The sequence below is a fragment of the Leptosomus discolor genome, chromosome 2 (genome assembly GCF_034619465.1).
Source record: "Leptosomus discolor isolate bLepDis1 chromosome 2, bLepDis1.hap2, whole genome shotgun sequence".
In the NCBI taxonomy this organism is placed as follows: domain Eukaryota; kingdom Metazoa; phylum Chordata; class Aves; order Leptosomiformes; family Leptosomidae; genus Leptosomus; species Leptosomus discolor.
In genome coordinates this window covers 65,264,082-65,289,727 of record NC_141392.1, presented here as the reverse complement: position 1 = coordinate 65,289,727, position 25,646 = coordinate 65,264,082, and the positions used below count along the sequence as shown (strand labels likewise).

Sequence of the window (25,646 nt, the reverse complement as noted above, 5' to 3'; positions counted from 1 at the left end):
TCATGGTGAAGCTTGCTTTGTGGGTGGAGGGTCCTTTTCATACCACCTCCCAAAGAGAGATACACTCAAAACTGTTTTTGATGTGCTAGTCCGACATACCAGACTGCCATCAGTTAGCACTTAGTTATGGAAAAGTAAAACAAACAGGAACATCAGCAAAGCAGTACTACTGTATGACAAAATAATATATTCATTACAGTTGACCTAGTTGAGAGATGTCACGAAGTCTGAGAAAAACTACACTTCTGTCTTGAGCAAAATCTTGTTCTAGGGAATTTGGAGGGACAAGGAAGAAGGGAACCAGCAAAATAGACCTGCTGTATGAATGCAATCAGGAAAATCAGGCAGAAATAAAGCTGCCTTGAACTCAAGGCAGTTACTGAAACAGAGGACACGGGTAACTCCCAAGTTGCTCCTGTGCCTTGCGGTGGCTTTTTGACCATGTGTGTTACAAGTCTGACAACTCACAAGGGTGTCCCATTACCTCAAACTCCCCGGCGGCCAGCTGCACCCCGCTGTACAAGACTTCTGCAAAGACATAGTTGGTGCCAAACATGCTGCTGAGGGCGAACATCTCAAACTTGGTCTGAGCCATCTCCGCCGGCTGCCCACACATGTTCAGGTCTGTGCTCTTGCACTGGAGCAGTGTGTATATCTGCAGGGAGAAGGATACAGAAAGGCAAAATGACTGTTAAGATTTCAACAATCAAGAGCTGGATTTGACTGTAAGAAAAGCTGTCATGATGAAGAAATGATCCAATACATCTACTCATTTATTTAGGCCAAGAGGATCTGTGGGTGGCACTTGAAACTTTGTAAACAAAGACAGTTCTTTGCCAGCACTGCAGCAAAGCACTGTGTCTGTGTGTACACACATGTGTTTATAAGTTACGTGTGCATTCGTGCATAACGCATATGCATTTAGTCATAGATGGGGAACAGTTTGTGACCTAGGGAAGTTACTTCAGCTCTGGCTGAGTTTCCTAAAAACTGAAGTCATACTTACTTGCCTACTCTACTGGGAAAACTCTAAAGATACAGAGAAAAGACATAAAAATACAACACATTAAAAAAAGCCTAACAGCGAAATTTAAAACAATCTATACACTGAGAAGTCATGTGAATACAAATGTTACATTCACACTCAGTTTCTTAATTTTGTTAGATAACTGCATGTCAGAGAACAACATCAGCACAATGGTAAAAACCACAGAGCAGAAAATGGCTCTCTTGTGACAAGAGCATCCCTATGAGGACAGGGAGAACTCTACAACCTTCTCTCCCTTTTTTACACATATATGGAAACCTCCTTGAAATGTTATAGCACAGGGTCAACTCGGGGTCTTCACTTACATAATTTATAATATAGACAGAAAAGCAGGATCGACATCCCTAATGAAGTCAAAATGCATCACGAAGAAAAATGTTTTCAGAAGAGCCCAAAAAATGCCTCCTCTTAAACGCCCTCAATCAAAAATGAGACAAATGCAAATGGGCTGCAAAGAGAGTATTGCAGCCTTCCCACTGCCCAAGTAAGAACAGAAAACCTTTACCTGAAAATAATACACTCCTTCAACAACATGTAGGCCAGAGGCACCCAAAACATAAATGTTATCTTTCTGCTTCTCCGCCCTCATGTAACTCAGATGGCAACAGAGGTCCTCCTGACAAATGGCACAATTTCCCTCGGGTTCAGTGAGCTCCGTGAAGAAGAAGAGATCATGGTAAACAACCCCACTGAAATAGTGGTTGTTTGATGGAAGATGTATGATCCTGTTGGCGTACAATTTCCAGTTAACAGCAGCTGGATAGTCCGGAGAGAGACATAGGTGTGAACTCAGTTCTGTTACCAAAAGGTGACCATTTTCTGTTTCTGTATTGTAATAATACGCTCTTGGACCATCTGGGGCATAAATACTATCCCTGAGAATATGTAACACCAAAAAGCTTATAATGTGAAAGCAAGTGTATGGGACAAGTAAGCAGTCTTCACTAATTAAACATGTGCCAAATTTTATTCTAATGTTTACTAAATTGGTTTGAAACTAAACTAAGCTTTCACAGACTACAATCCTAACCTAATGCTTTCTGCAATCAATGTGAAGTAGTCCAAACTCTGATGTTTCATGTATTATAAGTCACCAGACTAGTGTGCTAATTACATTTCTTTATATATAAGTGACTGAAGCTATACATTCCTCATTGAGTATAGCTGCATTAGAAATCCATGTTTCTGATTAGAATGAACAGTAGCACTGTCAAGTAAAAAAAAAAAAAGTCTTCAAGGAAAAGATACTACTAAAAGTCACTTTTTAATGCAAATTCTTTACAGAAATACATAAATCTTTAAATGTCGAAGTAAAATCTGTCCATAAAGAATATGAGTTGTATGACACAGGGTCGTCAATGACAGAACTAAAGGAACAGCCCACATATGCTTTTATTTGGAAGGCAAAGTTTAGGGCTACATTTTAGCAACACTAGTAAGTTTCTCTCACTTCTGCAAGCCTGTACCCACAAAACTTGTGCTTGACTTCTAGCATCTGCTCAGAAAAAATATGTGAAAACAGAGCCTGCAAAGAAAACGAGGCACGTCTCCGCCCCAGAAGTAATGTTTACAGGACTTGGAAGAACATTTCTCAGAGTTAGGTTTCCACCTAGTGGAGAAAAAAAGTTTGGGCCTTCACATGACCAAAACATAAACACCAGGGTCAGAAGATGAATCACATGCAGGCCTGATCACTCTCAGGACTGATCATTTAACAAGTAACTAAAGGTATTCTAGTCAACTTAAACACTTCTGAGTTCTTACATACCACATTTTTATTTCTTTTTATCTATACAAGTTCTCTTGTCCTAATCCTGTCGACATGCAGTGTGCATGCGTAAAGCTGATGGGAATTTCTGCTCAGGTCAACTGCCCTACACAGATATAAATGTTGCCCACTAGAATAAGATCAATTAGAGCAATATTCCATTACCTGTCATACCTAAAGTGGAGTTGTGTGTATTTGCTGAAAGAAAGTTGATGCCCATTCTCATGGCCCATGCTGAGTGAAACTGGACTTGCTGACAGCTGGAAGAGTATTACCCCAAGCGGTTGGGAACAGAATGGTGTCAACCTGAAATCTGCTTGCCAAGACCACAGCTGGGTCATGATAGTACAAGTGAAAATGCCAAAGTAGCCAAAGGATGTATTGAAAGTCACAAATTCTGGATCCTTGGGGCAATTAAACCATTTCTTTGTCACAAAAAGGTTGTACTGTTCACAGAAAGGAAGAAATGGATGAAAAAAAAAAAATTAGAAAGAAATCAAACCACTTAAATTGGACTAATACTGAATATAATACTCATTCACTTAAATACCAGTAACGGAGAACAAGTTTTGTGAACATGCTGTATCTTAACTTTGAAAAGGAGAATTCATACCACTGCAAGAGGAGTCAAGCACAAGTATCTGTGGTTCTGATTTATACCCGTGAAGGGAATTTGTATTTAGTTAGCAAGAGTTTAGGACGTTAATGCTTTAATATCTCATGTGTCACTTCGTATTGAGAAGCAGTAAAAATAGAGGACTTAATTGAGTTTTAATTAACGTCCTTTAATTACTTGCTGTTAAATTCAGACTAGCAGGAATGAAGATATCTTAAGGTGGTGGCTTTCACCTGCCCTCTGACACCTGCTCTGTAATGACTCTGTACAAACACATTTAAGCCTGGGAAGCAGCTTCTGTTTCACATCTCTAATCACCTGAAGACTGCGCACTCCCTGAACACTGTGAAATCCTCTTATCTTGTGATAACGAGCCACCAGTTTCCCTTCTGAGTCAAAGTATTGTACTGATAGTGACCATCACTTGGGCACCTTGGATCACTGGAATTACACGGCTTCTTGTCTCCCCTATTTGCAACCACATAGATGGAGTTATTCCTTGCCAGACAGCTGTCTTTCCAGCATGGGTGAGGGAGCAAACCTAAACAGCAGGGAAGGAAGAAAGGAAATAAAACACCTAAACCAGTCAATCCATAAAAATGCCAACACTAAGACTACAGATCATAAGAATGACAGGTTTAAGTTAGCCATATCTAATATGAAACCGTCGTTTTCTGTTATTCAACAGAAGGCAGTGGTTTTGTGCTTCAAAGCTTCGTGTGCTGAAACGCTGGCTTTACCTCATATTAACTAAGTGAGGAACACAGAGGTTTCATTGCAGTGAAAGAGAATCTTTGCACCTGCAAGTCTCCTTCTGCTGCTGGAGTGTGGCATAGCAATGATGTTACACCAACACATGGGCTAATCTCAGCCATTCTGCTTCGGCTCTCAATTTGGTTGCTGTGCTGAGGTATCTTAAGATTTGTTTCTTCTATGGTGCATTTTGTTATCTTTCACTAAATACTGCAGCTTCAAAAAATGGTGCAGTTTGTGAAGGAAGATAACAGAAAAAAAGGCTATTACATCATGATTCAAAAATATAAATTTGAAATTGTGCAGTATATCCTTTCAGTAGTAGCTCTTATTTTATTCACAAATATTCCAAATATTCCTGTATCTTAAACATTTTCTCAACATGCATGGAATACATTACTAAAATGTAGATTCTGTAAGTTTTTGTCTTTCTTTTAAATGAATCTCAACCTTTATGAGTATACTAACTAAAATGAAATTAATTACAGCAAGAAAAAACAACAGAGGAAAATGTCAAAGGAAGTTGCCTGAAGCTGTTTATGGCAACTACATGATGTCTAACCTGCCTCCATTTCACAGCGGTCATTCCAAGACATTTAAAACTATCAACAACCACTCCCAAAGGTAGCTGTCTTTCCCATGCACAGCAGGAAAATACCTTCCAGGATAAGCGCATGGAATCCAGTCCACCTGTGGGTCTGGGATACCCTCAAGATAAGGGTATATTGTTTCCCTTGTGAAGACCCAGCTATAAATGCCATCTTCTGGAGTCACAATGATAAGGCTACCCTGGTACCAACATACAAACGTAAAATGCACCGTTAAGAAAATGAATAAATGGTCAGTGTTTACCAAAATTAATGGCTCTAACTGTGTCATAATATCTGTCTGTCTGCTTCTTTGATGGCCACTTCTAAAACTGCCGTATTTTTGTCCATCAACATCAAGGCCTCTTCAGGAGAAACCAGCACTTCAGTGTCCTCTGACAAGACCACACTGTGCTTGTAGATGGCTGTGATGTAGCTGTCCAGGGCACAGGCCTCCAGAGCAGACAGCACCAAAAGCACAGCAGAGGCACGAGCTTTAGGAAGCCCCATGTCTGGAGCCTGGAAGTCACCCAAGAGGAAGCCAGGGGCAAGCAAGGATGACGGAGGGGGTCTTTAAAAGGGAAAGTCTTACACAAAACCTGGGAATTCCCCAGAGTGGCAGAAAGCCTTCAATCACCCTGCCCTGGAAGTTTCACAACATCAAAGGCTGGAGAGCCGCCAGCATTGAGCGATTCTGCCTTACACCACTGACCAAGAAGTCACAGAGAAGTCACCACTGTGCTGCAGCTGAAGAAACAGATTTACAAACGATACAGGCGTGGCATTGCTGTGGTAATACAGCTCAAGACAAGCCCTGGTCACAGCAGGAAAGCAAGCCAGAGTTTGGGAAATCTCAGAAAAGACTAGCAGTGACACTGCCCAAACTCGAGGGCATGGGGTGCAGGCAGGGCTACAGGAGGCAGGCAGCTGGCCTCAAGCTCGGTGCTGCTGCACGGGCACTGCCTGTCTTGCCCCAGCTCAGGGGTGCTCCAATCTAGCCTTGTGTAGTTTGGCTACACCTGGCACAGTCCCCCCTTATCACAGCTTCACAGATGGTACAACTGTGTTAGTAACGGCAGTTGGGTGTTTAGATTTGCCACCTCATGAGACAAGCACAGCACCAGCCAGGAGGTTGCTGAATGTCCCGTAGGAGATCCCACTGCTCTGCTTTAACCATGCGTCCAGGACCCTTGGATAATCATGGCAGGAGAACATACTTGTGAGTTGATTTGAACAACAAACCTGGAAACCAGGATTCCTCTTCAGCTTTCTTTCACCTCCATTGTGTATGTGAAAGAATGAAAAGGGGAGATGTCTTGCCAGAAAACTAGAGGGGTTAGTTTAAGCCTGTCTAGTTTCTACTGGAGTTCTGGTAAAGTTCATGCATTACAGGACAACTCATTAATTTCAATGACATTTGTGCTCCTTCTGGTAATCCCGGCCACTTCCAAGTCCTAATAGTGCAAGTCAGGTCAGTGAACAAGTCATTCCACAAAGACAGCTAATGAAGTCTCATGTCTACAGATCTGTATCTTGTGCACCTTGTGTCTGCCTCCCGGCTCCTTCTCACCTGCCTCACCGTGGGCACTGGCAGGGTCAGCACTTTATAACAGGTTGAGGTGTACGTTCCTGGTTTCAGTAAAGTCTAACACCTGATACAAAAGGAAAGGGGCTATTGCCAGGGGCAGCCTGCCCTTTAGTGCCCTGATGCTTCACAGTTCAGCTGGCTACCAGAGCAGTTTTTCTTGCTAGTGCCCCAAAGAGGGCTCTGGCAGAGAAAGAAGTATTTCTCATGTAAATTCCAGTAGTTGAAAGAGAAACTGATAAAAAAGGGCTAGGATTAGACCATTGTTCTTATTTGAGGAAAAATGGGTACCACAGAGAACCCCTTCTAGGACCTAGTTCTGGGCTCAAGGACAACTTAAAAGACTTTTTGCCACAACCAAGGTCAAGAAGTCTAGTGTGAGTTTGCCAGGCATGCCCTTGTCTCAGCTCCCTTGCCTTTCTTTGCCAAGTATCTGGAGAAGGTTAGGAGATTTTTTTTTTTCCTATTGTTGGAAAATAGTATCCCTAGACTTCTGATAGAGTCACTGTTGCAGAGGCAATTAGTACAAACATTCCAGCTGGCATTTATTAGTAAAACAGATCTCACACACACCAAGCTGAGTCTTCATACACAATACAAACATACATATGTCTGTGTACGTATGCATACACACACAAGTCTCCTCCAGGACTGAAGATCAGTTAGTTCTGTGTGGAGATGCTAAGTTTTCTCTTCGTTACCTTTGCCTCCCATTTTCAGGCACTTTCAAGATTAACACAAGTGCTGGTAGACAGAAAGATTTCTCCTGTTGCCTAGAAACTTAGGAAAAAAGTTGCTTTATTGAAAACAATGTTGTGCTTAATGCTTTGTCATTTCAAATTCTGTTTCAACATTTTATCAATTAAAGTATTACAAGATAATGAACTTTTTTTAAAAAAATACAGAAAATCATGGTAGCAAAATAGTAGCTTTACCCAAGAATAATGCACATTTCTCAAGTATAGAAACCAGTATTTGAAAATACCCCTCTTCACACACAGTGGTGCACTGTATATGGAACACAATTAACAGGCTGACATCTGACAGTTACCCACCACTTCGACCACTTCGGCCAATCCACACGAGGACTTCCAAAAGAAAGGCAGTCAGTGTTTAGTGTTTCAAAACACTAATGCAGCTGTAACTAAACCACAATTGCTTGTGCCCTAAGGGATCATGTATCCCAGCTCCAGAATAATGAAATGCTGTTAAGTCCACTCATCTCCACACTAGGTTAAACCACAATAGTAAAAAGAGAATTGAAAGTGTGTCTGGCTATGTTTCACTGCCCATCAGATGAGTTCTTTCTTCACTACTGCCATCAGGATTTTGCAGGCTGGAACTGGAACTGTTTGCACAAGGAAAAGAACAGGAGGGAAGAAACAGGTTTAATATTCTCTAGACACTTTTATGCAATACCAACATTATAGCAAAACCTCCACACATTACGTGGAAAGAGCTACACGGACCAGTGGATTTTGTTCCCCACTATTGCACAGAATCACGTACTATTGCTTTCACACCTATCATTTCACAGAATGGTTCAGGTTGGAAAGGTCCTTTAAAGGCCATCTAGTCCAACCCCCCTGCAGTAAGCAGGGACATCTTTAGCTAGATCACGTTGCTAAGAGCCCCATCCAACCTGACCTTGAAAGTTTCCAGGAATGGGGCTTCTACCACCTCTCTGGGCAGCCTGTTCCAGTGTTTCATCACCCTCATGGTAAATAATTTCTGTCCCATATCTAGCTTAAATCTACCCTCTTTTAGCTTAAAACCATTAGTCCTTGTCCTATCGCAACAGGCCTTGCTAAAAAGTCTGTCCTCATCTTTCTTATAGGCCCCCTTTAAGTACTGAAAGACTGCAATAAGGTATTCTCAGAGCCTTCTCTTCTCTAGGCTGAACAACCCCAACTCTCTTAGCCTGTCCTCATAGGAGAGGTGCTCCATCCCTCTGTTCACCTTTGTGGACTCGCTCCAACAGGTCCACGTCTTTCTTGTGCTGGGGGCCCCAGAGCTGGACGCAGCACTGCAGGTGGGGTCTCACCAGAGCAGAGGGGGAGAATCACCTCCCTCGACCTGCTGGCTGCGCTTGTTTTGATGCAGCCCAGGATACGGTTGGCTTTTTGGGCTGCGAGCGCACACTGCCGGCTCATACTCAGCCGGCTGCTCTCAATGCCTTCATCCCCCAGCCTGTACTGATACCAGGGATTGCCCTGACCCAGGTGCAGGATCTTGCACTGGGCCTTGTTGAACCTCATGAGGTTCACCTTGGCCCACTTCTCAAGCTTGTCCAGGTCCCTCTGGATGGCATCCCGTCCCTCAGGTATGTTGACCACTTGGTGTCATCTGCAAACTTGCTGAGGGTGCACTCAATCTTAACTGTCCACGTTACTGGTGAAGATACTAAACAGTACTAGTCCCAGTCCAGACCCCTGAGGGACACTACTTGTCACTGATCTCCATCCAGACATTGAGCCGTTGACTACTACTCTCTGGATGCAGCCATCCAGCCAATTCCAGCTCACAGTAGCATTTGCTCATTAATGCCACAGGCCAGTTACTTGTATAGTACAGGTATTGCTGGTTTAGGTCTCTGTTTAGGTCAGTAGTGATTCAGGAAAGCATACAGACAAAGTATTTAAGCAGTATTTTTACTGCTCATCTTATCATTATCAGGTTGGTAATGAGGAAAAAATGGAAGCACAGCTTTCAAAGGTTTGCTCTATACGGCTGCAAGCAAAATAAAGAATAAATATCTCAGCATACCTTCTCCTTGTTGCCTCAGTGATATAGAATATTCCAGTTGCAAGACCCTTTGAGGAAACAGTTACAATTGTAATAATAGTAACCTTATGCAATAGCTCATAATTGCAATAGATATAAAAAGCAAAAAATGTGTAATTACTTACACTTAAGAGTGCCCATCCTCCTTGGATGGCTGCGGCCCATTCAAAACCCAGCTTTTCATTTAGAAATCCTCCCAGAGTGGGACCTGCAAATGCCCTGCAACAAATCAAAATGAGGTACTGGCATCCCAAACAGAAGAAATAACGTATATTCTCAGAGACCTTTTTTATTGCATTTTGTGGACTCCCTGCATTGATTCTCTCTCCTTTGACAACAAAGAGATTGTCTTCCACAGACCTAACTTTCCTATAATCCACAATAAGTATTAATTCTTTGTTTGCCATGGCCCAAATTAACCAGTCTGGTACCTCCTCAGCTGCAAATAGGATCCACATCAGAAAGCTGAATGCACTCTGTTCTGTATCTGGAATGGCTTAGAAGCCCCATTAAGGACCATGTTCTAACAGGGCATCTACATCAATCAATTCTACCACAAAAGAAATTTAAACTCTCATCCCTCAAAATGTAAACCTTTCAAACTTGAAGACAAAAGACTGATTGATAAGGGCAAGTGGGAAGGCACATTGTGACAGATGTGGTCACTACAAGGTCAAGCTCTATGTAACAGCCCTTCACTTTCAGGCCTAAGAATGCCATGAAAGGGTATGCAGCTGCTGCCACTTACGAAAGGTCTTACATGATACGGTCTCTTGCTACAGAAAGGGACAAATCTGTAAAACTAGTTACACTTCCTGGAAGCAAGTCACATAATAAAACCAGATTTGATAACAGCATAAAACTGGGGTTTGGTAACTTTATACCACCTGTATCTGTACTGAACCCTACACCAAATAAACAGGACAGGTAGAACTTCAGTTAGCTTGGAAAAAATGGTGCAAATTTTTACCACTGAACCCTATCTGCAGCCAGAGAGGACTACAAGCACAGGTTAAAAAAAAATCCTGGAAGTGGCTGTCAACAGGGGAACTCTGTCACTTCCCACTGAGTGACAACTCTGAAGGGTCACTCAGCCAGTAGTGCCTTTCACTCATTTCTGTGATGACCGCTGGGTAACAAACACAGACACACTCTGCTAAGCTACACAAACACAGACCTTAAATAATGGCTGTCACTGAAAGAGAAGATAAGATTCTACCCTAAGCTATCTCAGACAAAAGGAGGAAATGTGGAAAATGAAAAAGGGAGAAGAGAATTAGTCAGCTCACTCCATGTGGGTGGACTTAGCTTTGTAAAAAATCAAGGTCCACCTCTCTCTGTATTAAGTATTCAATCTTTCAGTGACAACAAAAATGACCACACAGAAGCCAAGCTAACATCTGCCTGATCAGTGCAGCTTTTTGATATGCAGGGCAATACAATTCATAGAATCATAGAATGGTTCAGGTTGGAAGGGACCTCTAAAGGTCATCTAGTCCAACCCCCCTGCAGTGAGCAGGGATGTCTTTAGCTAGATCAGGTTGCTCAGAGCCCCATCTGACGTGGAACATTTCCAGGAAGACAAGTTCAGACTCCATTCCCTTGGTTGGGTAAAAAGTTTTAAGATGCCCACTAGGCACCTGTTCAGCAAGAACCTTTTGAATCAAGGTCGACACAATGACTGCAATGCCAGACTTCTGGTTGTAATACAGCAGGCTTTCGTGCAGCAATAGCATAAAACAACTGAACACTCATTGCTTACAAAAAGGTGACTGCATACCTACCCAAGGGACCACATGGCACTGAAGAGCCCAGACACCAGTCCCAGCAGACTCAGACCTTCTTCAAATCCATTCTCACTGCGGAAGGACAGACCAGTTACAGTAGAACAACACGTTATTGTGTCTCAGTCTATAGCCTTCCCCTATAAGCAGGGTTTTTTCCTTCCTTTTAATTTACATGCAACAGAAATAGTTAAGAAGCAAAACTGTACAGTGGAATCATGTCTGTTTACCCAGTACTTTCTTCTTTGCTGCCTCTCTGGAGTATTGCAGTGCTACTCCCCATCTCTGATGTCTTCTGAATAAGATTCCTAACATCACACCATCGCTTATTCCCCATGTTTCATACAGCAAGTGTAAAACAGCGACAAGTGGCTTTTAAGAAGGAGAGACCTTGTTCCAAGAGGAACATACTAATAAGACTAAATCAAGACCCATCTAGATGATCACTGCCAAGCCACATCACAGACCTTGTACTTTAAGCAAGTATGACGCACGTAGGTGCAGCTGTTAAAGCCAACACAGTCTGAAAATCCAGTGAAAACTGCTTGCTATTAATCATCCTCAGGAGCTGAAATAAATGCTGCGTATATGAAATTACACATAGGTGCCCCATGCTATAAGACTCACAGTCTGATGGACTTCAGTGGGTTCACAGTACTGAGGTACACATTTACAAAACTGTATTTTGAGTATAATGACTGGAGTGCTCAGTCAGAAAAAACTAAGACAAAAGAGTAGTGAAAGAATTAAAGTACAACTCGCTGCCTTTGTCTCAAAAAAGGTGAAAAAAGCGACACCAAATCCACACTTCAGATTTTCCCCTGAAAATTACTTGCAGTTTCCTACTGTCAGTAACATGAAAGACGCGTTGGACCCGAGTTACTTACTATGCACAGTGCAGTATCTCTGGAAACACTGGGATAGCACTCATGCCAAGGGAAAAGCCAATCAAAACCAGCACTAACACAAACAGCCACAGCTGACTGAAAAAGAGGTATTTAAAAGAAATTAGTTGCTGAACACTCTTTTCAAGTAAGGAACCCACCCCTTTGACTATTAGCTCTCCATGACCGACCAAAAAAATAGGTTTCTTGAAGCCAAGAAGAGCTCTATTTTAACTGAACATTAAGACTTGAAAAATACAGTTCTATGCTTAAAAAAAGACTTTGTAAGAGAACTTGAAAATCCTGTGCTTATTTCCTTATTAAATGTAGTTCATTTTAAGGGGAGCACATAGAGAAGAGGTAGACAGATGAGCTTAACTCAGCAATACGTACATCCAAGCTCCAAGCTTGTTGCACAAGTGAAGGATTTTGTAGCTAAAATTTTGTAGCCTAATACATTATAACCAAACAGACTCAGCTAAAGAAAAGAATGTTGAAGATTTTACCAATTTCTTTTTCTCATCAGCTCTTTATGATCTTCAAAAATTAGAAGTCTAGGAGGAACGACTTGACTAATTCTGCACATTAGCAAGCCTATCATCAGCTTTAACAGAGTATACAACCTAGGACAATAGGACTGTACAGCTGTTTTGTAAATGTAGCAGAGTGTTTTGCAGTGAATTAACTTGAGAGATATGGCAATGCAGTGTTCAGCTGCAACTGACATTGTCTTTACTTAGCTAGCTGAAAACAAAGCTATAATCTGGCATGTTCCTCATTAAGCTAAGCACAGACAGAAGAAAAATCAATACTGCTGCACAGCCAAGCAAGTAAAACTCATAGTTAAGAAACACTGATGAAACAGAGAAAACTTAAAAGTAAGATAGAAAGAGAACTTTGTCTTGCTGCACTGGAAATGCCACAGAATTGTGAGGAAAGAAAATTAAAAAGCAGCATTCTTCCTACCACACACATTAACATAAGCAGAGTAACAGCAAAAAGAAAAGGATCTATTTCAAGCTGTAAAATCTCCATTATCAGATGCTTCCACTACTTTACTTTCATGGTCTCATGTTAGAAGTTAAAAAAAACCCCCGTTTCAGTCAGAGGTGCCAATTACAGACTTGTGGACATTCATGACTATGATCATGATAGCTATCACAAAAAGATTTTGTAAGGGGACAGGCTCAAGAAGAGGCAGTTCTGTACCTTTCAATGTGCAGTACAGGAGCAGGTCCTAACATGAAAAAGCACAATGCTGTCATTAAGCCTCCAGACACCAGCAGCCACTTCCTGAGGTACTGTGAAAGAAAAGGAAGAAGTATGTAATTTAGAGATGTAAATTTGTAATGCAACTATTTTGTCTTTCCTAATATCCTTCTATTAAATCTTCTCCTGAAAAGCACGGTTCTTGTAGAGACCATCATTACACACAAACTGGGAATTTCTCTGCCAGTTCTGAACACCATCAACACTGAATTCATGTCTCCTTGCCACTCCAGTAACCACTGGCAGTAGCTGCTTAATACAGATATTTCTTTAGGATACTGAGTAACAGTCCTTCTCTGCTAGCAAAGTATTTTAGGTCTTACTCTTCCTTAGTATAAGAAGTATCATGTAGCATTGCATGCAATTCCCATGTACAAAGGCCATTATCAGTTTGTGTCAGGAAAAAACAGCGTCAGAAAACTGGCGCTGTCCTTCTTGCACGGCATTCAAAGTGTAGTTTGCCTTGATCAATCAGCAGTGGCTGTCAACCAGGCAGTTTTAGATATATCACTGTCAAAAGTCTCCTTCTATGGTGCAGTTAAGAGCTACAGAACTATAGCCAGCCACCGTGCTGATCTAATTCAGGTATTAGACCTTTTAAGAGATAAAGTCAATACAGCTAACCAGAACATCTTTACACCTCTTCTCAAAAGCTAATAGATGTGATCAAAAGCATGGATAACTGGCACATATTTTCCCACCCTCCATTCCATATTGTCTGGAAATAGGTTGTGCTTAGTCTACCAGAAAAGCTCAACACATTTCCACTACAGGATACTTGTCCCACATCCTTCACTATTTTGGACACTCTCATATTACCCAGACCTTGCAAAAGAGACCTTCAAGTTGGCCGTATTCAGCGCACGTGCAAGATCCTAAAAGACAGAGCCCTTTACAGAACCAGGCCTACAGCCATTGCTTCAATATGGGAAGTCCTCCAGTTTTAACTAAATGCACAGACTAACCCTGCACAAACAGCAGCGTAGTACTCACTGGCAGTTTGTCACTGAGGAGTCCGAGGAGGGGAGAAGACAGGGAGTATGAGAGTGCCAAACCGAGGAATACCAAGCCCACATAACCAGCTGGGAGTTTGAACTGTGGAAAGGAAGAAAAATAAAATAAAGAAATAAATAACACATTCCCCCCCCCCCCCAAAACGTCAAACCATATATAAAACCATATATAAAACCATATATAAAACCATATATACTACATTCATTAAAGCATAATCCAAGAATTACATTTTAGGTCAATGTACTGAAATGTATAATTTTAAGTATTTTACTGATACCATACAGAGGTATTTGAAGTCATCAGCAGATCTCCAGTTTCCTTTCACTTCCATTTCTAAGCATGGAATGAAAACTTCTGACAAAACTGTATTCAGATAAAGCCTAAAAAATATCAGGAGGAAACACTATGCTATGTCCCTACACCAGCACACTGGATTCTAACATCAGGAACTGGCAATTTGAAATAGACACTTCAGACACTGAGATTTAGATGGATTTAGTCTTTAATTCTCCAATCTTCAGTTTTATTTCCACTTAAAAAAGCACAAATGCTGTAGTCATCCACTGCTAATCATCTTACAAGTAAGTAGTGCTATCAAACACAACTCTGGCTTTCCAACTAAAGAAGGATTTTTATAAGAATGAGTAAAGAGGCTTTTTGCAAACACCCTGAGGTCTACACATTCCTAATGCAGTGTCACATTTCTGTTTTGAAACAAAATGTGTAATGAAACAAAAGCATCCTAGTCTCTCAAATGAGTGCTTTAACTACCAGTTAGAAGGTATTCCAAGATGTTTCATATGGCATGGACTACATAAATATTCACTATTTCCTTGCCATATGCAAGCACATGATAGTAACTAATTCAGCAGTTAGAACACCTGCCAAGAAGGCTACAGCCATTTCACAGCAAGCATCTGTTGGCACAGAGCAGAGGGAAAGCAGAAGAGCCACACAAGTGCACAATATTCTACAGTGGAATAATTACAGATCCCTCTCAGGTGATGGAAAATGTACATTCACATCTCCACTGATGGAAGAGGTTAGCACCAACTCTCCTCCACCCTGGATGAGTGCTCTAAGTACTGGACCAGACAGCGCAAAAGTAGGAGCACAATAACCTGTGAAACACTACTCCCTGGAAAAACAACTAATAAACCACTCAAAAAGCACTGCTGAATTTCCCACAGGAACTGAATCTTAAACTGTTTACTTCATATTCATTACCTTCAACACCATGTTGAAGGTAAATAAAATAAAATAAATAAATAAGCAAAATTAAGTAGGAAACAAATATTAAAATAAATAGAAACTAAACAAATCAAACACCATTTGCCTTTTTAAAATCAGTGACTGAAAAAGTCAGCTGGCAGGCTACGTAGTTGAAATCAGTTTAATTTTGGCATTTGCGTAAAAGAAGGCAGAGCTGTGACATCACGTGGGAAAACAAATGTCCACATCAAGAGACATATCAGCTCTCAGTGACTGTTGCCATTTTACAGACTTTGCTTCCAGAAAGGAGGAAAAAGTCCCTCGTTTACAAAACCAGCTGCTATGCCCTGTTCAGAAAATGTACTCTGTAGCTGAAAGCCAGTTAAGTGGAAAAAGGATACTTTTGAAGGCCTTACAGTTCCTCATTCTCAAAGTTACCAAGACCCAGCGGCAACAGATGGAGTCAATGGAAACTGATTTGTCAGTACTGTGGAAATTAAGTTATCTGGAAATCATATTACTGACAGTTAATTAAAGCAATGTAGTTGGAAAAGGCTTAATTTTGTTTAGGATATTTAAACCACATTTATAACTGGTTATTTACTACTTAACAAGTCAAGACTTCCCTGCACATTAACAGGACTTACCTTCTTTAGGATAAATAGAGACATTGTGGGATCCAAAAAGCCCAAGCACGCACTTAAAGAAAATATAATAAAACAGAGTAGTAAGACTTTCGGCAGAAGAATGAGCTTCCAAAAGGAGTCCTTGCTAGGGATCGAATCTGTTTCAAGAGAAAAGGCAGGGAGATTGCATTATCTTCAGCAGCATAAGCTCATGATTGATCTTCTTGCTTTAGAAAAGAAATCAGTATTTCCCTTTTTCTAGTCCTATTACTCTTGTTATCTAACAAATGAAAGTCAATAGCAGACTACTACACACTACCCTATTTTTATATTAATAATATTTATATTATTAAAAAACCAAATTTGATAGGTGAATAAAAGAAGAAAAGTACACAATTTGGATCCCAACATTGCAAATCCCCAACTCAAAAAGAACCAACCCATGTACTATTCCCAATTATGCAAAAATACAGTTACTTCTCTGCTGGCCCTTATACAATGAAAATCTCATGTATATACTTCAACTGAAAACAACATGCACACATGCACGAATCATTCATATCCAACCAGAGGAACATAGTTGAAAGTAAACTAAAAAGATTGCTATTTATCAGTTGGCATCTGTCTGAATTTTTAAGCAATTAGTCATTCAGGTCTCCTACACGTTCAGTTTGTACTCCAGACAGGAAGCTTCTTTCAGATGTCACGGTTAGATGCCATTTCTAAGGCAGGCTCCCTTCCTGATGCTGTTGGTGCTTTAGTAGCTGAATGTGGTCCCAAAGTATACACAGAACTAAAAGTTCATTCATCACCATCCACCAGCCCAGAGCTAACGTTTATTTAATGTAGTTTCAAAATGGCTAGTAATATCATGACTCCACACAATTTCAGAGCTCAGGGCAGTGGGGGGGAAGCTAGCAGTAGCAGCACATGGTTAATCACTGTAAGTTTCTTCCAGAAGCCAATATATACGAAGCTATTCTCCAAGTTTTTCATATTTAAGAGGAAAAAAAATTTAAAAACAGTATTTTACAGTTACCAGGTTTTATTCTAGAAAAGACTAATAGAACTGCAACCTTGCAATTACAATCTTGTGTGAAGATTTATCTTTAAGTTAACTTTCTGTCCAAGCAGGACCATCTAAAATTTAACAAATTTATATGACCTCCAGCACTTCAGTTAAACCCCTGATTTATTAACATCCTTTCATGTTAATCAGATCCTGCATCATTCAGTACAAATGAACTCCTTTTGTTCTTCCTGTAATTCTGTTTTTTTCCCCTGTTACCCCCTCAAACATGTCAAGTTCTCTTGTTTTAGGCAAAACCTATCTCCATCTTTTCTTCGAGTAGCTGCAATGAGAAGCTGATACAAAGATGACACAATTGATCCTTTACAAGCTCTGAAGCTAAAGAGACAAAAGAGAACAGAAATTTAGCTCAGTTCACTTCCACACAGAGTTCTTAGTGTTTGCAGAGATGGGCATGAGATGTCGGATTCATTCCAGGCCATCTGCACACATTAATTCTAGTTTGCATTAAAACATTGGCCTGATCAAGATCACAAGTTATCTCACGTGGAGCTTTGTCCTCTGTATCAGACTCAGAAACTGGTGTTTTTCTAAAACGCAGTTATATACATGAGAAATTAAGGCAAGCAAAGAAGACAGGAAGAAGGGTGCTTACCATATTTTGGTAACATGCACATATTCAGGGGCACCAAGACCAACACTATGCATCCCAGTGTAATGAAAGGGACCTCATAACCAAACGATTGATACAAAAAGCCACCTAAAGGTGGGCCCAGCACCAGTCCGAGTCCTGTAAAAATTTCAAGGCTGCCCTAAAGGATGAAAAAGAAAGCAAGCAAAAAAAAAGAATGCTCTAGTATAACAGTAAAAGCAATCCATTTTTTTGAGGAGCAGCACAACATAGGCTAGTGAAAAGAAAAAGGCACTACATCACTAAGGGGGATAATGGCTAGCACAGACCTTCACAAAGTGGGTTGGTGAAACGAATTTCGCAGTTGTCTGCATGACAGCCATCACTTCCTTTGCTTCACTAAGTGGAAACCACCTGCATTGCGGCACTAGCCACTCTGCCGTCACCTAACACATCCCAGTCCTGAGGCAAGACAAAACACTCTGCTGACGGAAAGCATCTGTAGGACAACTCAGGCTGAAGCCATCAACTCTCCCACCTGCAGTTACACTCCAGCCTGAGAGGAAGGACCCAAACAAGCCTACTTGGATGGGTCATTATCTGGTGGGATGAGGTACATGTGACAAGTTAAAGTCTTTTCTCCACAACTGACTGTTTAGACTCACTGACTAGGGATAGGAAATAACAGTGAAATTGCAATGGGGATAACTCAGATTATTTTGGCTATAATTTAATAATCTGCCATCTTTTATAAGATACTAATTTTCAAGAGGACAATAATACACTTAAATTTTGTGTTACAACACCATAGCCACCACTGTCAACATCTGCCTCAATACTTGACTAATCAGTGCTTAGACTACCCCCTTTTAAAAGTAACAGCTGGTAGTAATAACTGCTTACAGTTAAAGTTTTGCTAACTTCTGGGACCCAGAAAGATAGTATAGAGATTCATCCTCATCATCAATTTTACCGATACAATTCAGAGTGGTCAAATGGCCTGAGAGCGGGCACAGTCAGCAATAGCCAAGTTCTTTGCCCTAGGTCAGCCTAGGGTTCTAGGGTGCCAGCCTCTTCCTTTCTTAGGAAAGGAAATAACTAATAACAGCATATAACTAGCAAGACCTCAGAATTAGTTCTAGGTAGATTTGAGATGTTTTGGTAAACTTCAACACATGGAATGCCCATAAGTTAATATAACTGCATCCAAATAATGCTGTTACTGGTGTTGTTCACCAAGCACAAAAAATGTTTATGATTGGTGAGAACAGTTCAAATCAGGCTGTACATCATTTAGCCCTTCTCAGTTAATGAATTATTGGAGGGCGGGAGCGGAGGCATTGCATTATTATAGATCAGGGGAGGAATAAGGTAAACCTGCTATTGTAAGAAAAGTGATAGTGCTTATGTTCTGAAGTTCATACCTCCTCCCACAAAGGGATCATGTTGACAGATGCTGATCTTCCCACTTCTACAAGGCTGACATACCTACATTTAATAACTTCTGCATACATTCTCTAGGGCACCCAATGGGTAAAAGGTGGGCTGAAAACTGGTAACACTGCTGATCCAATTTATCAGTTTTCTGCTAGTTAGGAGGTCATATTTTTATAGACATTTATTTATAGAAGTAACTATACAACATAACAGCAATATTAATAAAAGCATCAACTTTTCCCATCTTATTAAATGTTCTGAAGGATGTTCTTAACATTTGTTCACTCATTAAAATTTAACCCAGTTATTTTGGTCAGTCTGTATCTGGATTGAAACCAGAATTTATTGAAAAAGAGAACGGAAAAGCAGCATTTTATTAAATACAAAAGGGTTTTTTCCCCCCTAACACTGACTAAAAACCACCTAAATAAGGGTAATATCTCTGGTTGAAACGAATCATTGATGACCAGAAATAGTGCCCTCAGGTTTCAAGAAGTTGTAGCTCTCCTCTTCTCATACATCACTTTTATCAATAGATTAGAAAAATGAAATCAAAATTGTTTCCAGTTTTGCATCTTCCAGTCATTTAAATAAACACTATTTGAATGATCAAATTTCTTGAACCAATCCACACGGATTCTTACTATCTATCTAGAAGTAGTCACTAAAAGCTGTATTAGTATTTTAACAGCCTGATTTCAACTGAAGAGATAACTACTGCCACCAATGCTCAGCTATATTCAAAATATAAGCAACACACACTGCTTACTTTATGTCTAACTGAAGTTATGCTAAGGTCTAAACTTGCTCTAGGATTGTAATTCTAGACTACAAACATTACATGATGATTTCAAATATGCCTGCACATGAGACAGCAGATTTTCTCCATCTGGTTTTAGGCTGCCTACTGGCAATTTATCATACTGCAGGTACTCAGCTGTAACGCTGATTTTTGCACTTACCAGGACAGTAGCTATATTATTGGGAAACGCCTTTGCAAGGATTGAAAACGATGCTGTCATTGCTGCTGCAAAACCTACTGCATCCATTGCTCTTACTAAAAAGCACAAACCGATGAACATTGGTCCATTTGGCACCTTGTCCAGCATTCTGGAAAAAAAAAAAACAGTAAATGAAGATCTCTCAGGATGCAACAATTCATCTACTAAAGGCCCTGGAACATAATTTCTTACTCATTGAAAGGACACAGCTACAAGACACTCAAAGCTTTCTATTGCCACATCTTTTTGAACCACATCGGTGAAGTCATTCAAACTCTACCGAATTATTTCTGGCAGCTTTCTCCTTTTCCCCTTTCTTTGGTGGTGAAAAAAGCATGAAACACAACCTGTGAAAAACTCTAATGCCATCTTCTGTTGTATTTCATAACTTTTGCAAGCAACTGTGCAAGGAGCCTGTCACAATGAGTTACAACTAACTAATAAGAGCTTCCTTTGTTGTTAATAAAACTTTAATTTTACTAAAACGAGTGGCTTAGCCTCTCTGCCTGCCAGGCAAAGCTCCTCATTTGCACTAGATATTTTTTAGAAAAGAAGAATTAAAACATTATGCATAAATAGTTCCCTTATTCCTGCATTTTGATGGACTTCTTGTAGTTCATCAACTATGGTAGTTATTTAAATAGGTGGAACCCTCTTCCTTTGCTTTCAAAGTACTAAAGAGGCTTTGAAACCTACTGAAAGGGAGAAGTGTTCATTCTGCTTTCAAAGGGATGGATAAAAAGTAAAGATGCAAAAAGTTAGGGGACCTAACCAAGACCCAAAAGATGCCCAAGAGTTTCCAGTTTTGTTTTGTGTCCATCTTTTCATATAGATGAAAATGATTAGAAGACAAATGCAACAAAACCAACCAACCAACCAAAATTACTCACCCAAAAAGAATGGTCGCACATCCTGAAACAAACATCCCAGACACAAACATGAATTTTGCTCCAATATGTGTAAGCTGTAAAATAAAAAAGAACCTTTTTTACATGTTATTATTTCAAGCCTAGAGGAAAAATCTTTCAAAGTAAGTTACTGTTAAGAAATAGAAATGTTATGGGCACTTTAAGGCATACGTAACTAAAAGATCTGGAGACACCACTCCTGTCGGTGTGCCTTCATGCAATACTGAATCTAAAAATATTCTAAACTGTTAAGTGACTTAACCTAGTTTTCAGAATGGTAAGACAATGGTGCAGTTAACTATTTCACAGCACTGTGCTGCAGCTTCTGCACAGCAGCAGTTTACAGCAGCATCCCTGATTATAAACAAACGGAAAGTAATACATTCCCTCTCCAGCGCTGTCAATGATGCGAAGTCAGCAATACGTGTCATGTATTATGGCTCAGGAGAGTCCATGGAAGCTGATCTTAAAGCAAATTTGTCACAACTTTTAATAGCGCAAAGCCTTGGCATAGGAAGCATGGTAGCTTCGGGCTTCCTCATCCATTACTGGGGAAAGGACCCCACCTTACTTCATTTCAGACTCCATCATCACGGTGAAGGACAATGAGAGGCATGCCATAAAGCTAACTCAATCCCATAACAAAGTACATCTGAGCTTCTAGTTCCATGCTGTAACTTCCCCTGAGGACAGCAGGTATTTCAGACTCTCATTCAGGCCTGGACAAAGTCCCTGTGTTTCAGCCATTGTTACTAAAGCCCACATTTTGCCCAGTTTCACTGAAACACTCAGGACTTCTGATTGCTAGACTGTCCACCTCTACTGGTGCTTACTTCATCTGTCTGCAGCGAGGATGGCGCGCTTACTCTTTCTCTCCCTTGTAAAGTACTTGGTAAGGGTTGTGCCATAGCTGAATGCCATCACAGGCACCAAGCCTGGGCTTAACCAATGGCACTTGTGTGATCCCTTGATGAGCCACCTCACCACCAAAGAAAATCATTCACCATGGGGCCAGCAAAGAGACTGCCCACCCAAAGAAAGAGAAATACTGCAAAACCACAGCAGCCCCAGCTCAGGGTATGATCCTGAGCAACCCTAGACAAAAACGCATAGACAGCAGCGCTCCAGCATATAAACAAGCAAACTGTTATATAATTTATTTGTAATTTCTCCAGCATGAGAAAACCCCTGAATCTGTGGGAAAACTGAAGTTGTAAGAACTGTCTCCATTTATTTCACATGGCTATATAAGGAAGCATAAGGGGAAACAGTTAAACAGCAGAGAGTCATAATAGGAGGAAATGTTAAGAAAAGGACAACATACCAGAAAAGAAGGGGTGTAGCTAACTAAAGAAAAAAACCCAAAACAAACACCTTAAGAATAGAGCCAAAGGCAAACAGAATATATTAAGCAATTGCAATAAATAAAATGGGGAGTAGAAAGAAAGGAGGTAATAGAAAGGAGACCTGATTAGAGATTACTCTGAAGGAAACAGAACAGTTAACCAGAGAGACAAAACAGCTACATGTCTGCCACCCTACGCAACCCTCAAGAACTGTCAAAGAGCAATTTTTAAATTGTACTGACAAGACTTCTTCTATCAGAGTCGGACTGACTGGCCAGGCTTCAGTTACTGCAGACAGAAGCCTGCAGGAGTGCAACTGAAGAGATATCTCTTTGCTCAGCCTTAGAAAACTATCTATTACAGAAATAAGTTACAGCTTCAGTTATACTTACATAATTTCCCAAGATTAAAGAAGTCAAGAAATTGACCAAAGCAAAACACCCAAAAATCAGGCCAACAACAGTGTTACTGGCACCTTTTTTTTCTGCCTGCAAGAAAAGATCACAACTGTGTAAAGATGGAGGCAAATTCATGAGGTGAATAACATTCCTGCCTTATAGATTTAATTTTTTTTTTTTAAATTCTCTGTTAGCACAGTTACAAAGCAATTTGCTTTCTCAAAGGCAGTAGGGGCTCATAAGGTAACAACACAGCAATTTAAAGATATGTTGTACTTCTACTTAAGCTATATGTAATCAAGGGCAAAGCAACATTCATTCCTCAACGGACAGAAACATTGTGCTGTTTGCTGAACTACTGAGCAACTGATCACTTTATACAGGTGGCTTCAGCTGGCATACAACGGAGCTAGCTACAAAGCTTTGATCCCTAGCATGGTGAAAGGGCAGAGAACAGATATGCTATCTTCACTGTACCACGCCTCCCCATAACAAGCACCAGGCAAATTTTGTACTGATCCAGCTGGCAAAATACACTTACTTGGGCACAAGCACTACATAGGAATATTCAGAGCAAAAATAATCTTAACACTTCTTTGTTAATACTTGGGAACAACTTGGTCATAATAGAAATGAACCTCTGCTGCAAAGGCACCATGACCTTTTTTTTTTTTTATCCTATATTTAAACATTCTATTCACTCAACATACGCAGCAATTGTTCGCTTTTTTTCCCCTCCAATTGCTAGGTCAGGAAGTTTAACACAGTGAATGATGGCCCAACACAAGTGAACAGAGCGGTAGCTATGAATAAAGTCACTGAGTGGCTAAGGCACTGAAATGCAAGTCAGGACATGGGCAACATGGGCAGAGTTTTAATCTCAGCTCTACTACCAAACCGCTGTGCAACGCTGAGTAAAAAACTACGTCACTTCTCCAATAACCCATTTCAACTTCTATCTCATATCATTAATTTGCTGTCTCTTCTGCAGCCACAGGGAAGAGGAAATCAGTCCATGGACAGAATCCATATCACCGTTACACACACTCTAATCTATTTTAGCCAGCATCAGGCTATCACTACGAATTCCCACAACTGAAAAGTCTAACTTGGAGCTTATAGTCAGCCATAAAGCTCCCACGGTGTTCAAAATCCTTTTAAAAGCTTCAACATGCAAAAAAATATCTAAAGAGTAGTTGGCTAAATTGTTTGTTTACCTCTGAAGGGAAAAAGGGTCCCAGGATTGAATAGCATATCATCGAACTGAAGTTTATAGAAGCTGTCGCAGCCACTGTAAATAGCTGTTCTCTAGTAAGCCTTCTTGATTCCTCACCAACTGCTTCTGGCATGCCATCTTCTCGAAATACAAAAGGGGGGAAAAAAAAAAAAAAAAAAGTATTATAAATTGACAGAGGGAAACATAAGTTGCAGGTTTGAAAACTAAAATCCGCACAAAACTTCCACCCTCCCGGCTCCGGGGCATTAAACCAGACCGGGCCGCTTTTGCTCCTCACGCAGGAGCGCAGACTCCGGCGCTGCAGAGCAGCCCTCCGGCGCCGGCCCGGTCCCCGCAGCTGCCCGCCGGCTCCAGCCCCGGTCGTGCCGGCGGAGAAGCGCGGGGCGCCCCCCGCCTCCCACCTGGGGGCTGCTCGCTGCCCGCGCCGTCCGCCGCCCGGCTGCCCATGGGGAAGGACCGGCGCGATCCGCCGCGCTGCCTCCCCGCCGCCCCGTGTGGCAGCGGACCGGGGCCAGCGCCGGCCCCGCCGCCGCCGCCACTGAGCATGCTCGGCCCGCGGGGGCGGCCCGCTACCGCCCCGCCGGGAGGCACTGCGGGGGCCGCCGCGGGGCGGCCGGGCGTGCTGCGCCCTGCGGGCGTTGACGGCCCGGGCGGGCAGGGCCCGGGGGGCCGCAGGTTTGGGCGGTAGGTTTGGGCGGTCTGGTAACCGCCTCCCGGCTGCCGGGGCCCGCTGGCTCCGAGGAGCTGCGTCCCTGCTGCACCTGGTGAAACACGGGACCGGCCTGTGCTCTTGGTTCCGCGGGTTACGGGGGGAGAGAACCGAGGAGGAGGCGGGCAACGCTGCCGCGGGAGCAAGTGGGTGTTTGCCCAGTACGACTCGGCCTCAGCGGGACGTTGGAAAGCCGTTTCGGACAAGCTGAACAACCCACGTTATAGAAGAGCCTGACGGTGGAAGTGCAAATCCCAAGGGGGTTGAGCAAGAGCTCAACGTTTGTGAACATGATGTTGTTGTGACTGCTAGGGACTGGGGGAGCCAAGGGGCTCATGCAGCGAACGGCAGTTTGGGCGGCAAAGGCGGGGTGGGCTCCGGGCACTCCGCCTTGCTCCAGCGGAGCGACCCGGCTGCATTTCCGGGAAACTTCACGCCTTGGGCCCGGCGTCGCTCTCTAGGATCGCTGAGGGGCGGCTGGCAGCCGCCGCAGGGCTGCTGGTGTGCCTTGTGAGCACAAGCATTCGTCTGTTTTGAAAAGAGCTGTAACGGTTCTGTCTGCCGTACCGAAGGGAGATTCGGGATGGCTTCTCAGGACTGGTAGGCCAAGCGAGATACACAGCCTCTAGCACGTTACAGGAACCATAAAACAGTAACAGAAGAGCTGAATGACAAAGTCCTCACAAGAATTAGTAGCTGTAAACTGGCCAGGAGTAAATTCAGGCTGGAGATGAGGAAGAAGTGATAAAATCAAGGCATTTGGCACAAGTTCCTGTCGGGAGGGGAGGAAAGTGAGGAAGGAGATGAGGCACGAGCTTCGAGACCTCTTTGAAATGTAATAAAAGACAGACCACCTATTGCTTGAAGAGAAAAAACAGTAATTGCTTCTGACAAGCACTGTTTTAACTAGGCCATCAGTATTCCATGTAGTCACCAGTTATAGTATTAAGATGCATAGTAAGGACATTTCAGAGCAAACGTTGCCATGTACCTAACTTTAGAATCCCATGCTCCACGTC

General features: G+C 41.8%; 2 protein-coding genes across 2 annotated transcripts; both read right to left on the bottom strand.

Moving 5' to 3' along the window:
- On the bottom strand, nucleotides 1–5,282 carry LOC104343154 (pantetheinase-like). The gene is given in 11 exon segments (XM_009946963.1): nucleotides 1–119; nucleotides 469–655; nucleotides 1,554–1,917; nucleotides 2,969–3,068; nucleotides 3,071–3,163; nucleotides 3,166–3,262; nucleotides 3,775–3,833; nucleotides 3,836–3,945; nucleotides 3,947–3,973; nucleotides 4,844–4,977; nucleotides 5,070–5,282. Coding segments are annotated over 11 exon segments (1,503 nt in total).
- A 1,599-nt stretch (nucleotides 5,283–6,881) lies between these two features.
- Nucleotides 6,882–24,365, bottom strand: SLC18B1 (solute carrier family 18 member B1). Its single transcript, XM_086461225.1, has 14 exons — nucleotides 24,320–24,365; nucleotides 23,899–24,038; nucleotides 22,676–22,771; nucleotides 20,920–20,993; nucleotides 19,991–20,138; nucleotides 17,616–17,772; nucleotides 15,952–16,088; nucleotides 14,072–14,173; nucleotides 13,019–13,110; nucleotides 11,813–11,908; nucleotides 10,926–11,000; nucleotides 9,267–9,360; nucleotides 9,124–9,170; nucleotides 6,882–7,705 (listed from the first exon to the last, which is right to left on the bottom strand). The coding sequence occupies exons 1-14, from the start codon at nucleotides 24,363–24,365 to the stop codon at nucleotides 7,633–7,635; spliced, it is 1,377 nt and encodes a 458-aa protein (XP_086317351.1). The 3' UTR covers nucleotides 6,882–7,632.
- Between the last annotated feature and the right edge of the window lie 1,281 nt (nucleotides 24,366–25,646).